The sequence below is a fragment of the Gekko japonicus genome, unplaced genomic scaffold, assembly GCF_001447785.1.
Source record: "Gekko japonicus isolate JY-2015 unplaced genomic scaffold, Gekko_japonicus_V1.1 scaffold259, whole genome shotgun sequence".
Classification (NCBI taxonomy): domain Eukaryota; kingdom Metazoa; phylum Chordata; class Lepidosauria; order Squamata; family Gekkonidae; genus Gekko; species Gekko japonicus.
In genome coordinates, this window is record NW_015165243.1 from 996,108 (window position 1) to 1,011,155 (window position 15,048).

Genomic DNA, 15,048 nt, shown 5'->3' on the forward strand with positions numbered 1-15,048 from the left:
CAAGTCCTTTTGTGGATCAAAAACTGGCTGATTAACAGGAAACAGAGAGTGAGTATAAATGAGAAATTTTCTCAGTGCAGGGTGGTAAGCAGTGGGGTACCACAGGGATCAGTACTCAGTCCGATGCTTTTTAACTTGTTCATTAATAATTTGGAGTTGGGAGTAAGCAGTGAAGTGTCTAAATTTGCAGATGATATGAAGTTGTTCAGGGTGGTGAAAACCAGGGAAGATTGTGAGGCACTCCAAAGGGATCTGTCGAGGATGGGCAAGTGGGTGTCAACATGGCAAATGGGGTTCAATGTGGCCAAGTGCAAGGTGATGCACATTGGAGCCAAAAATCCTAACTATAAATACACGTTGATGGGGTCCGAATTGGCAGAGACTGACCACAAGAGAGATCCTGGAGTCGTCGTAGATAACTCACTGAAAATGTCAAGACAGTGTGTGACTTCAATAAAAAAAGGCCAATGCTATGCTCAGGATTATTAGGAAGGGAACTGAAAACAAATCAGCCAGTATCATAATGCCCCTGTATAAATCAATGGTGTGACCTCATTTGAAATACTGTGTACAGCTCTAGTCACTCACCACACCTTAAAAAGGATATTATAGCTTTGGAAAAAGTTCAGGAAAGGGCAACTAGAATGATAAAATGGTTGGAAAATTTTCCCTATGAAGAAAGGTTAAAGCACTTGGGGCTCTTTAGCTTGGAGAAATGACGACTGAGGGATGACTTGATTGAGGTTTATAAGATTATGCATGGGATAGAGCAGGTAGAGAAAGAGGTACTTTTCTCCCTTTCTCACAATACAAGAACTCGTGGGCACTCCATGAAATTGCTGAGTGGTTGGGTTAGAACAGATAAAAGGAAGTACTTCTTCACCCAAAGAGTGATTAACACATGGAATTCACTGCCACAGGAGGTGGTGGCAGCTACAAGCATGGACAGCTTCAAGAGGGAATTAGATAAACATATGGAGCAGAGGTCCATCAGTGGCTATTAGCCACAAGGTATAGATAGGGACTCCGGGGCAAGTGATGCCCTGTATTCTTGGTGCTTGCGGGGGGCCAATAGTGGGAGGGCTTTTAGTGTCCTGGCCCCACTGGTGGACCGCCTGATGGTACCTGGTATTTTTGGCCACTGTGTGACAAAGTGTTGGACTGGATGAGCCATTGGCCTGATCCAACGTTGGCTTCTCTTATGTTCTTATGTTCCAGTGAAGCTTAGCAGGCCCTAAAGTGGCAACTCTGTCTTTTACAGTGGAAACCTCTTAGTACCTTTTTTAATCCTGCAGGAAAACTCAATTCACCCTCCCAAATCAGAACCACAAAATCTGAGTGGTAACAGAGTTGGAAATATCCATATAATCTATAAATTAGACCTTAGAATGGGGGATTTATAAACATTAACAGTTTCTTTTTCATTAGACTTCTGAATATTTAACACAATCTAAAATACTAGCAAACATTGTCATTATACATATTCATACTGCTGTGAGTAAAGAGGAAGCACCATTGCCCCAAAGGTATGATGTAACAGATGTCTTGAACAAAGGGTAATTTACAAAGAGCCCACATTACTTAAAATGAAGGTGCAGTTGAAATCAAAACTTTAGGTCTGAATTTCAAGCAAAGCTGACTGCTTCTTCTCTGAAACCCCTGGCAACATGGAACAGGGTTCAGGTTCAGTTTATTGTTGCGGTCCTTAGACCGCAGAAAAGAAGTATACGTTTACAAAATTTAAAAATACATCAAAAAACATTAAAAAGCGGTTTAAAATTTAATCTAATGTCTACCATAACTACCTAATATACAACTACCATAAAATTTCCATAACCTGAGTATCACCATACAAAAACTGGCCCCTTGGTAAGTAATCCTGGGATTTCTATCAGATAGAAGAAACTCAAGTTTAGCTTTTTCTGAAAGGCCTGGAATTTTTTTTTCAACCAACTGGGTAACAAAGCTATGTAGAGAATACCTTTTCTGATACATTTGACAAATAATCCTTATTTAGTATGATATAAAGCCCTTACTGGTCATGATTTTTATCTTACAGGTAATTTTTTGTTGTTGTTCAGTCGCACAGTCGAGTCCGACTCTTCACGACCCCATGGACCAGATCCCGCCAGGCCCTCCTGTCTTCCGCCGTCCTCTGGTTTGCTCAATTTCATGTTTGTTGCACCGATGACAGAAGTTAAAGTAGCAGTATTTAGAACAAATGTATACACCTCAACCTGATTTAAACTAATCAGTTCGTAAGTGAAAAATCTTCATGCCAGAATGTATACACCTCAACCTGATTTAAACTAATCAGTTCGTAAGTGAAAAATCTTCATGCCAGAATGCACACTTCTTTAAATATGAAAAATTACCTCCCCCCAAATTAAAACTAGCCAAATGACCATCATTATTTATACAATATTGCAGGAATTCCTGGGGGAGCACAATGTATCTCCTAACCAATCCCAAGGATAGGAAAATGGTTTGCTGTAACTTGAACACCACCCTTAGTACATCCTTTACTTTTCCCTCCACCAAAAAAATCACAACTATTTACATATGCAGGGAACAGTATGCTTCAAGCAACAACAATGGGGGTAGGGATCTCATTCGGAGAATGGGGGAGCCAGCCTTTCCTCAATTGCCCATTTTCTCTTGTTTATTTTTGGCCCACAGAATGGAATGGAGTTAGTAAGAGCCAGGCTTTCTCTTCTCTGCAGAACATCCCGTCCTCATTTCATTGTTCTACCCTTTGCACAATTTCTTGGTCAAACAAGGGTGTAATGAAGGCAGTGATCGCAGGCTTTTACATATCCGAGAAATCATCTGAAAAGAGTGAAATTCTCCTCTTAGTTAAGACCTATATTCAGAAGTAATTTCAAATGGCTGTAGACTGGGAGAGCTGAAGTGAGGGGTTAATCTTTCTGTTTTGAAACACTGATTTAAATCAAAATTGTATAAGCAGGGATGGATGCTAGTAAACTTTCCCAAATTGTTCAACTATATGTATATATACCATTACAAGCACTGAATAGCAGCATAAGGATTAAACAGCTACAAAAACAAAAACATGATAATAAGCACTAAATATTAACAGTGCTTGAATGTATTTAGCACTCTCAGTTTTAAAATTCTGTTTGAACACTCAGCAATTCAGAAGCAATACCATGAGAAGGCATGATCCATGGTAAAAATGGAGACTGCAGGACTTTACAGGCAAGCATTTTTTTGTGCGCAATAAATTTACACTCAGCTATCTTGGGAGAGTTATACTCTTTACCTGAACTTATGCTGGGATACGGGTTAACACATCTATTCTGGGAATTTCAGATTTGTGGAACCTTAAAGAGATTAGTGCCACAAGACTCCCTTTTTGTCTTTGCTGCAACAGACTAACAGCTATCCTACAGGAATCTGTAATGTTGATTATTTGTTTCTGGGGAAAACACTACTACACAGAAAGAGTGCACACCAATGCACTAGCTACAATAGTGAGTGCTATGTGGAATGGCATCGCACAGGTGTCATAATTTGATAGCCAATGGCATCACTGGTGAATAGTGGTGCTATTCCTTTTCCATCTGGGACTGTACCAGTTTGCGCTTTTCTCTCTTATTTTTCATTTTTTTAAAAACTCTCCTACTGTAGAATCGAGCATAGAAAGACATGTAGAGTCCTTTAAAAACAGAAGTGTTATACCAGCATGGTTATCCCCTAACTCATCACCCACTATCCCAAAAACAATGCATTACTCTTTTCTGAACCTTTTCCCATTTGTTTCTGATTTCAAAATGTTATCTCCCTCCTTCAGCCAGTAATGTGTCATGGTTGTTAGAGCAGGACTGCAGAGATCCAGGCTTAAAACCCTGCTTGTCAAGAAACTCACTATGACAGCTCACTGTGAGGATAAAATGAAGGAAAAGTCCTGTATGTCCCCCTGAGCTCCTTGGAGGAAGGCTGGATTCAAGAGTTCAAAGGGGATGGTGAGGGCAGAAAGCTTAGTTGATCAGACAGTAACCTATCACCACCAGCAGCAAGGCCACCCACCCCACCCTTCCGCTGAGAAAAACATGGTACTGAATCAGAGATCATCTTCTTGTGTCACTAAGATTAAAATTCTGAATATTTGTGATCTGGCTTAAAGTTCTAAAATGATACAGTACATTCACCCTCAAGAGCTAGTCTTTGCTCCAAACAAACTTTAGATTTCACAGGTCATTGAACTGAGTTGCTCCAAACATTTGTTCTTCTTTTGTCTTGCCTCAGGACTGTTCACATCTTTACCAGAATTCCATACTTCCTCCTATCTGGTCAAACTACTTAAAGCTTTTACAAATAAAGAAAGAGAACATAATTTACCTGCTAGGTTGGAGAACTACCGTGTTTTCCCAAAAGTAAGACATCCCCGAAAATAAGACCTACTTACAGTTTTGCCTCTCGCTGAAATATAAGGCATCCCCCGAAAATAAGACCTCCTCGATAATAAGGGCCCCCCCCCCGGAGCAGACAGGAAGTGCGAGGTCTCTTTTAATCAGAGCGCCCGTGCTGCCACCAGGACAAGCTGCCACCTGCTGCTCGCTCTGCCCTGACGGAGTGTACCGTATTCTTCTTAATAAGACATCCCCTGAAAATAAGACCTAGTGCATCTTTGGGAGCAAAAATTAATATAAGACACTGTCTTATTTTCGGGAAAACATGGTAGTATAAAAATAAGTCTGGGGAAAGAGACAATGCTTTAAACTGTATAGAAGTAGAAATATGCCACACAAAAAGAATCTTGATACAGTGATGGTTACATTAAATTTTGTTTTACATTAATTTGTGAATTCCCACATGTTAGCAACAACCCCAGCTTGGGATTTCTGAACTGAGACAGAGTACTGAACCAAAGTACAACCATCATTTGATCATTTGGCTTACTCTTCCTGTATTCTCTCTGTGTTATATGCTTGCTTCAGTGTTAACAGACACAATTCCCTAGCTACATGCATTTCTTATCTACGATGTAGGCATGTTTAGGTAAAAGGGAACATAGGGAGTACACATATCCATACATATTTTTGATAGGTCCCTTCTCCTGGCACCAGGCAGTATCAGGGGAAGGATGTAGCAGAGACAGGGCAGCTTAGCCTCTAAGGTTGAGATATGGTAGATGTCAGGGAGGCACTCCAGGAAAAGACCACTTCTCAAGAATGCCTAAAGGGGTAGAACTGCCATCTCCTGAACAACACTGATCAATGGCCAACGAGGGGTGGAAAACTAAAATCATGGGTATTTAATCTGGCTCACAGCCCAAGCGTGGGCAGAAGCACTCTGCTGCTTGATTTCCACCCCCCAAGTCAGTCAACGTATAGGTGAGATTTCTGTTTATGTGAATGGAATCCTGAAGTAAAATCTCAAGAGGGTGAGTGGGCTCTTTGGGGGGGGAGGTGTCCTCAGGGCAAAGATGGCTGTGTCTAGAATGAGATTGCTGCTCTCTGTCATGTCTTGGTCTGTTCACTGTTCTTTGTAATCAATAAATCTTGTTAGCCTCTAAGGCCTGTGTAGCAATCTATCTGTTCTGCAGAAGAAGAAATAAGGTTGCATTACCTCACCAACTGTGCAGGGCCTGATCAACCCTGGTATGAGCTGATGAATGACAGGAGGCTGGGGTTAGCGGCATCCTCCCTTTGTAAACAGAAAATTCCCCAAACCCATATATATATGTTAAAAGGTAAAGGTTCCCTTGCTCGAAAGCCAGTCGAATCCGACTCTAGGGTTGCGGTGCTCATCTCCGTTTCAAAGCCGAAGAGCCAGCGCTGTCCGAAGACGTTTCCGTGGTCATGTGGCCGAGCCACCGCAGCTCATATGCAAATTATTAATAGAGGAGAACAAGTAACCAACAAACTAAAGGAACTGTCAGCTGTGGAACAAAATGGCTAACCATTTTCATTGCCCTCCTCTATACCTATTTCAATTTATCCACATTGTTCTCACAGTGTGGCACCCAGAAATGGACACTATATTTGAATCCAAGGTGCCGTAGTAATAGTTCCATTCTGTTCTACATTAGTACAGGCCTGATTAATATAAAGTAGAATAGAAATGTTACTATGACACCCTTGGGCCAATTCATAGATATAGTGGTGACATTCCGTTACCTATATACCTATTTCATTGGATTCTTACTTGCTTGAATTCACATGAACATTAACTGGAGTAGAATTCATCAGCTGGTGGTTGTTGGGACTCTAATGCAATATATAAGAATGGTGCAACAAACACTTCAGATGGTTCTAGGTTCAACTCAACCCAGTTTTAGTTATTTTATATAAATCCCTTCGTGGCTTAGGACTATATACCTATTGGACCATCTCTCCTGACATGATTCACTGAAGCTGCTCTACTGATCAGTCATTGTTAATGAAAATTGGAATCTTGTTAGATAAAGGTGAGTTTGAAATGATGAAAACAAATACATCAATACAAATTAAGGAAGTAACATGTGAAGCAGATATAGAAGTAGATATGTACCCCAGTTACATATGATTGTCCTTTCTGGAGCTGCCATGATATTGAAAATCTCAACAATCATCCATAACTGAGTATGCACTTACTTCATTTTCACATGCCATTTTCCCCATGCAAACATGAGCAAGCCAAAGTGCATTTGTGTACAGGGAATTTCACAGAGCAACTACCAGTGTAAAGTTATCCAGTGTTTCAAGTGAGATAGTAGTTCCACTTCCTCTTCTGCTGTTAACAGAACTACTACATGCTATCATCTGAATTTTCCAGTAGCAGTCCAGATGGTTTCCCCAGTCTTCATTTTCTTATCCCTTTTGAGTTTAATGAATTCTTAGATGATTGTCATCCTAACGCCTTAGACCAGAAGCCATCATAAGAAAAGAAAACCTAGTTGAAATGCAGAGTACTCTTTTACTGACAGAAATGCATCAGACTAACAGTACCTTACATAGAACAATAAATGAACAGATTAAAGAGTTGGGGCAATTTGAAGACTAATAGTAGAAATACGTTGGTCTTGCTCTACCACCACAGGCTTCCTATCAGTAGGTTTCTTGGTGATGGAACAGCAATGTAATTACTAATGTAATCATATAGTTGGCAAAAGAAGAGCTATATCATATGCAGTAAGAAAACTAGATTAATGTAACTGCAATCCCAGGAAACATCGGCAAACACAACTGTTTATCTTCTCTAGGATAAGTCTAAAGTGAGAATGTCCAAAGGCGAAGAGTATATTTTCATCCCCTGACAGATGGTTTAAACATAAGCAGTGCACATAGAGAGATGGGAATCATCCAGAATTACATGGACCCTGGTACAGATTTGGAATTTGTAATCTGAACCCTCCCTACTGACTAATCCATATGGCTTGAACCTGTACATGTATATATGACTTCAATTACAGTTATCTGTATGCCTATAAATCATGAGGAAGTTAGTAGTCGCTATTCTCAAACAGGCATCTTTAAGGAAGACAGGTACTACCATACTACCATAAACTTCCCAAATAATTCTTTCCACAGCTGGCCACAGTGTTTGCTGAGTATATTTAAATTACTGTTGCAAAAAATCTCTTAAAAAGTAAAAAGGGAATTGATCAGCGACTATTGTCTGCAATATTAATGCAGAAGACTGTTATATGAAGGAGTTACTTGCAGCTTATTTCAGCTCTTCCTTCCTGTATAGCAGACAAGGACCACCAATACTGACAAAAAATCATTCTGTTACAAAGTCAAAAACATATTACTAGTTGGCCATCACTATATATAAAGTAAAGCAATAATCTGTGCTTCTTAGGTAGCATTTCTTTATTTACAATTGCTTACCTGGTTCTCCTCATGAGAAACTCGCATCTGCTCTTTCAAAACAGACATTCTCGCTGCTTCTTCTTTCCGCAAGACTCTTTCCTTTTTGAGCTCAGGACTCCAGAAGGTCTTGATGCTGTTCATGGAAGAGCCAAGCTTGCTGTCCTTGATGTCCAGTTCCTTCCTTAGAAGATCATTCTCTCTCTGCAGCTCCTTAAGCTGAGCTTGTAGATCAAGCATGGCGCTGTCCCTTATCTGTCTCAGCATAGAAGGGATCTGATGATGGTGATGATGTGAAGATGTTGTCAACCCCCCATGCTGATCAGTATAAGAAAGGAGATCCGAATGGGAAAGACCAGCAGAAGCAATATTAGGACTGCTCCCCATGGCTGTAACTCTACCACCATACACAGCTCGATTTGTAGCCCTTCCAAGAGTCATTGTGCCCTTTGGGAAAGTAGTTGATGCCACACCTTCATGATCACTCAGGTACATTGGTCCAGATGTTGCATAGGCAGCATTAAGTGACTGGATGTTCTCCATCGATAAGGTCTTACCTGTCCCCCCACCTCCCCCACTACTTGTTCGCCTGTGGCCCAGACGAGGAGATCTTGGCAAGCGAGGAGATCTGGCAGGACTGCCTTCCAAATTACTGATTGTTCTTGCACTTCCATACATTTTTATTCTAATGTGAGGTACTACTTAATAAGAAATTAATCACACTTAAGTGGGATATTTAACCTCTAGTTCCAAGTGTTACCGTTGGCAAACAGTTTCACAGCATTCTTCCAGAAGACTTCCAAACTCCTTAAAATGACTTCTCCAGACAGAAGATCTGAAAATTAAAATACAGTTAACCATTAGTAAAAGATGATTTTGCAGAGCCAAAACATGAAAGCGCAGTTTCTTCTTATTTAGGGTTTTATCTTATTTAGATAATGATTCTGTACGCTATACTTACTTCTGTTGTCTCTGAGCTTCTAATTTAAAGTAAGGATAAAATGTGTAAAAGTGACAGCATGATATATAAACAGAGTGTTGGGCAGAGTGATCAATATATTTCTGGAACTTTGGAGAAAAAGTTAACTCTATTCTCAAAAAGAAACAGAGAAAGAATGCCTAAATATAGAAAGTATTTTGCCTAGAAAGAACAAGTCGGCAAGTACATAAGTGCGATGGAGAAAGCAACATTTAATTATTTATAGTTTTGCTTTGCCCTTCTTAACTGCTGCAGAAAAAAAAGTAGAATTAAGGGTCCATAGGTAAAGGTAAAGGTTCCCTTGCTCGAAAACCAGTCGAATCCGACTCTAGGGTTGCGGTGCTCATCACCGTTTCAAAGCCGAAGAGCCAGCGCTGTCCGAAGACATTTCCGTGGTCATGTGGCCGGCATGACTAAACACCAAGGTGCACGGAACGCTGTTACCTTCCCACCGAAGTGGTCCCTATTTATCTACTTGCAATTTCTTGCTTTTGAACTGCTAGGTTGGCAGGAGCTGGAACTAGAGACAGGAGCTCACCCTGTCTTGCAGCACCTGGGTCTTGAACCGCTGAACTACTGACCTTCCACAGCCTGCAGTTCAGCGTCTTAACCACTTGAGCCACCGCAGCTATGTGGTAACTACAGTTGCCATTTGAAAACCTGAACATTCAGAACCAGTTATCCCCTATGAACATGCTCAGTCACTGATCTGCCTCAGAGGCCCTTCTCTGGGTGCCTCTACATTCAAAAATTAAGCCAGCAGATGCCACAGCAGCATTTTCAGCAGTGGCTGTCCCTAGGGGTTGCCAGCGGTGGGTTAGGATACACCTGGAGATTTTGGGGGTGGAGCCTGGGGAGGGCAGGATTTGCCAAGGGGAACTGATCTTGGTTGTAACAGTGGGATCTCCCAGTGCCACCTGGAGGTTGGTAACCCTAGCTGTCCCTCTCCCCACACCCCCATTAAGAGACCGCCCTCCACATAAAGATTTGAGATAGCCCAGTTAAACCAATCTCATCAGATCTTGGAAGCTAACTGGGGTTGGCCCTGGCAAGTATTTGGTTGGGAGACCTCCAATGAATACCAGGGTTGTGACGCAGAGGCAACCAATGACAAACCACCTCTGAATGTCTGTTGCCTTGAAAACCCCACAAGGTCACCATAAGTCAGCCATGACTTGATGGCACTTTCCACAACCACCACCATTATATACTTTTCAAATGCTAGATTCAAATATTACTCTACAAAGTTTTTAATGCTTGATTTTGGTACCATTTCTGCTTTTGCTTAGGTGACCACTGCTTGTTTTATTATTCTTCTAGTTGTGCTTTCCTTTGTTGTATTTATTCTTACCTCTTTGACATTACACCTTACTTTTTAGCCAGTGGGGTAATTTATGTATTTATTTATTTATTGGATTTATACCCCACCCTCCCCACCAAGGCAGGTGTGGCTTACATAAATTTCTAAAGCAATTTAAAACCACATAAAATCTGAGGTGCTATACCTAAATTCCTATGTAACAGTGAATCAACCCAATATTTTCATGACAGGAGTCAGTACAAACATAGTTGATGGGAAAGATCCCAGGGAGTGTCTGATGTTATAACAAGAAGTTACATGTGGTCAAATGCCTGGTGTCATAAAAAGCTGTTTTTAAAAATTATTGGGAGAGCCAACCATGGAACTCCCAGATCAAATTTGGTAAGGCCCTAACTCAAGGCCTTGCTGAAGTCTGCCTACTGGAATACCATTGATTGTGTTTAACATATTTCCATTGATTACTAGATGCTTAAGTTATGGAGAACATTCATCTGACAGTTACGTGCATTAATCCTATAAACACACTCAACTAAATGCAAAATTGCCATTTCTTCTGATTTGCTCTAATAACTTCTACAATTACATTTCCTGTCTTTCTTCTTCCTTTTTAAATGACCTGTGCTGGTCTTCTGCCATCTTCTTGGAGACGTCAGTTCTCTACATATTCGCAAATACAGGCAGAGCTTTTTTGTGACAGTACTCACTGGCACTGAGTACCAGCACCTTTCTTGAGGCTCTCTCAAGTCCCGATATTCATGCACCAGCCCACCCCACTCAGCCAGAGAAAGAGAAAACAGACTTTCAGGAACAGACTACAGAGGATTTGTAGAAGCAGGGTGGAATTGTCAGTCTTATATATGAGTACTGGCAACTTTTTTTCCCCCTTAATGGATTGCTGCCTTGTCGCGGTGAGAGGGCTTGCATGGTTCGATGAGGCTGCAGGCTATACTGTGGACAGACACTCAGGACAAACAGGTCACAGAGGAGAACTCAGACAAAATGCAATCCATTGGAGAAGGAAATGGCAACCCACTCCAGTATCTTTGCCAAGAAAACCCTGTGGACAAAAGGCTAAAATATATGACGCCGGAAGATTAGCCCGTCAGGTCGGAAGGTGTCCAATATGCTACTGGGGAAGAGCAGAGGATAAGTACAAGTAACCCCAGAAAGAGTGAAGCGGCTGGGCCAAAAGCGAAAGGATGCTCAGCTGTGGATGTGTCTGATGGTGAAAGGAAAGTCCAATGCTACAAAGAACAAAGAAGCATAGGAACCTGGAATGTAAGATCTATGAATCAAGGTAAACTGGATGTGGTCAAAAATGAGATGGCAAGACTGAACATCTCAAAAATGACAGAATGATTTCAGTCTGACTCCAAGGCAAACCATTCAACATCACAGTAATCCAAGTCTGTGCTCCAACCACTGACACAGAAGAGGCTGAAGTGGACCAGTTCTATGAAGATCTACAACACCTCCTAGAACTAACACCAAAAAAAGATGTCCTCATCATCATAGGGGACTGGAATGCTAAAGTAGGAAGTCAAAAGGTAACCGGAATAACGGACAAGTTTGGCCTTGGAGAACAAAATGAAGCTGGGCGAAGGTGAACAGAGTTTTGTCAAGAGAACACGCTGATCATAGCAAATACCCTCTTCCAACAACCTAAGAGGTGACTCCACACATGAACATCACCAGGTGGACAACATCGAAATTAGATTGATTATATCCTTTGCAGTCAAAGATGGAGAAGCTCCATACAGTCAGTAAAAACAAGACCTGGAGCTGACTGTAGCTCACATCATGAGCTACTCACTGCAAAATTCAGGCTTAAACTGAAGAAAATTGGGGAAACTGCTAGGCCATTCAGGTTTGACCTACATCACATCCCTTATGTATATACAGTGGAGGTGAAGAACAGGTTTAAGGGACTAGATTTGATAGACAAAATGCCTGAAGAACTATGGATGGAGGTTCATGACATTGTACAAGAGGCAGTAATCAGCATCAACCCAAAGAAAAAGAAATGCAAGAAAGCAAAGTGGCGGTCTGATGAGGCTTTACAAATAGCAGCGAAAAGAAGGAAAGCAAAAGGCAAAGGGGAAAAGGAAACATTTACCCAACTGAATGCAGATTTCCAAAGAACCACAAGGAGAGATAAGGAGGCCTTCCTGAATGAATAATGCAAAGTAATAGAGGAAAACCAGGGGTCGGTTGGGGCTGGAGTGTGCCGGAGCACCTCTCCGGCAGCCCAGGAGCGGGTACAAGTGGCGGTGGCGGCAAGCCCCGCCCCTGTGCTCCTTTTTTCTAGAGTCACGCCGCAGCAGTGGCACGATCCTTCCATTATATTCTATGGGGCCAAGAACACCCCCAGACTATAGACCTGTTCATTCAAGGGGAGGGAGAACAACCCAACCCAAAACAGGTGACATCTTAAATCCCGGATCAGAGTGTCCACTCATCAGTAGCACTTCCATCTTTTAGGGATTAAGCTTCACATTATTGGCCTGCATCCACTCCAAAACTGCCTCCAGGTACTGGTTCAGGGTTTCTACGGCCTCCCCAGGAGATGGCAGTGCAAGAGAGAGCCAACTGTTGCCTGCGTATTGGTGACAACCCAGCCCAAATCTCTGGATGACTTCATTCAGTGGTTTCATGTAGATGTTAAAGAGCACAGGGGCAAGATGGAACCTTGCAGGACTCCACAGGCCAAGGGGCTGTACAGCAGCTCCCCAGCAACAATTTCTGAAATGTACTTTTCTGGTAAAACTGGAATCACTGCAAAATGGTGCCTCTCAATCCCAGCCCAGAAAAGCAGTCCTGAAGAATAATTATCGATGGTACTGATAGTCGTTAAGAGGTCCAGGAGAATCAGCAGAGTCACATTCCCTTTGTCCATCACCTGGTGCAGGTCATCATTATGGCAACTAAAATTGTTTTAGTTTCATAACCAGGCCTAAAACCAGATTGGAAAGGATCTAAAGAATTAGCTTCATCCAGGAAAGCTTTATGTTGCTGTTTTAGATGTTATTCTTAGCCCTATTTTTGTTATTCTCTGATTATGTATAATGCTATTTTGATACAAACACTTAAGTCCCAGTTCTAGGGGAGAAAGACTGGTTTAGAAATCTTTCATACTGGTAAATACAGTAAACTTCTTAGTTTACCCAGTTCCTGAAGATATCTCAACTCTGGCTGGATCATTAGGGACTGAGCTCCATTCCATCACACTTAGGGGATGAGACAACTTTAAATGATCAGATGCTACTGTGACACATGGCATTTAATTCTTGATAGATTATGATAAAGAGGAAAATGATATCCTAGCACAAGGGCTCTGCAAGTGTCAGAATTATCCACTAACTATATTGGGCAATAAACCTGTCATTTGGCTACTCAGAAAACTGAATTTCCCCAGTTGACCAAGAAACCTTTTCTCCAAGTTTAAAAATGGTGCCATCAGATTCATGCTCCATTCTTTTCTTTTTTAACTGCCCCCAAAGGGGCAGTTTTATTACATTTTCCACATAACATACACAAACAATCATTACATACATACGTACATATACATACATACTAACGTACAAACAGATATATGGAGGTTATTTTCAATTTTACCAATATTTATACTGATGCCTATTCCACCTTAATAACAATTTCTCATGAACTGTGTAAGCAACTTTTCTGTCTCTGTCATCCTAACAGGTATATATTTCATTTAGTAAACTCTTAGTCTGTCTCTTGCAAGCTTGCCTACATATGTTTATCATACCAATTATAGAATCGTGACCAAGTATTCTGGAATGTCGAATCTGTTGCGCCTTTTATCAATAAAGTCAATTTATCAAATTCCGCAGCCTCCAAGATTTTATTTACTAGTTCTCGTTTTGTTGGTATCTCTGGTAATCTCCAATATTTTGCATAGAGAATTCTTACAGCCGTAGTTATAAAACAATGAAATAGCGATCATCCTTGTTAGAATTATCAGGTAGAATATTCAACAACAAAGTCTCTGGTGTAAATGGTACTACTGTCCCTAGTACCTTTTGCAAGATTTCGTGTACCATTACCCAATATTTCTTAGATCTTTCACAATGCCACCACATGTGGTAAAATGAGCCAACCTTATTTTCACATTTCCAACACTTATTCGAACATTTCGGGTCAATTTCAGCTAATCTTTCATGCTCCATTCTAATGCATGTAGCTGCTTTATACTGAAGTCAGGCCTTTTGTCTATCAAGGTCAGTATCAAGGTCACTCTGAATGCCAATAGCTCTCCAGGTTCTCGAGCAAACCTCTTTCTCACCTACTACTTGATTCTTTTTTATCTGGAGATGCCTGGGTTTTAATCTGGTACTTTCTGTATGCAAAGCAGATGTTCTGCAACTGAACCATGGCCCCTTCCCCACCACATGTTGTAATTAAATTGTGATCAGGCATGAGCACCAACTGTGTCATACTCATACATTTCCTCTCACATACCTGCTCCTTTCTTGCATAGAGCTTTATTGAATTCCTGGTTTGACTGGGCTCCAGTTTGCCAAGAAGTCTGAATACAAGCACCTCAGCAAACTGGAATACGTGTACTCACCACAAGTATGGGATTTAGGGGATTTAAGTAAGATTTAACTAAGATTTAGAATCCTGGTTTGTGTGGGGGAAATAAACTCTAATTTGTCAAGATACTTCATTTGGACATCATAGCAAACTGGAACTTAATCAAAACAGGAAGTTTCAATAATGCTTCATAAACAAGGAGGAGGATCAAAGGGAGTAAGGAAGCATGGCAACAAGCTGTGTTTGTGTCCGATTTCAGTTTAATTACAGTTTGTTGTGACGTGAATGAAGCCTTTGGTTGTATTTTCTACAGGGCAAAATTATTATTTTCCGCTTAAATTTTTATTGCCTTTCCTTTAGCTAATTTCCATTAG

The 15,048-nt window shown here is 41.1% G+C and overlaps 1 protein-coding gene across 1 annotated transcript in view; it reads right to left on the minus strand.

Moving 5' to 3' along the window:
• The window catches only part of ERC2 (ELKS/RAB6-interacting/CAST family member 2), a 654,659-nt gene extending 646,164 nt beyond the window's left edge, over positions 1–8,495 (minus strand). Inside the window, exon 1 of the mRNA XM_015410044.1 lies at positions 7,839–8,495. Coding sequence (XP_015265530.1) covers positions 7,839–8,495 — 657 coding nt within the window. The remainder of the gene's footprint in view (positions 1–7,838) is intronic.
• Positions 8,496–15,048: the final 6,553 nt, after the last annotated feature.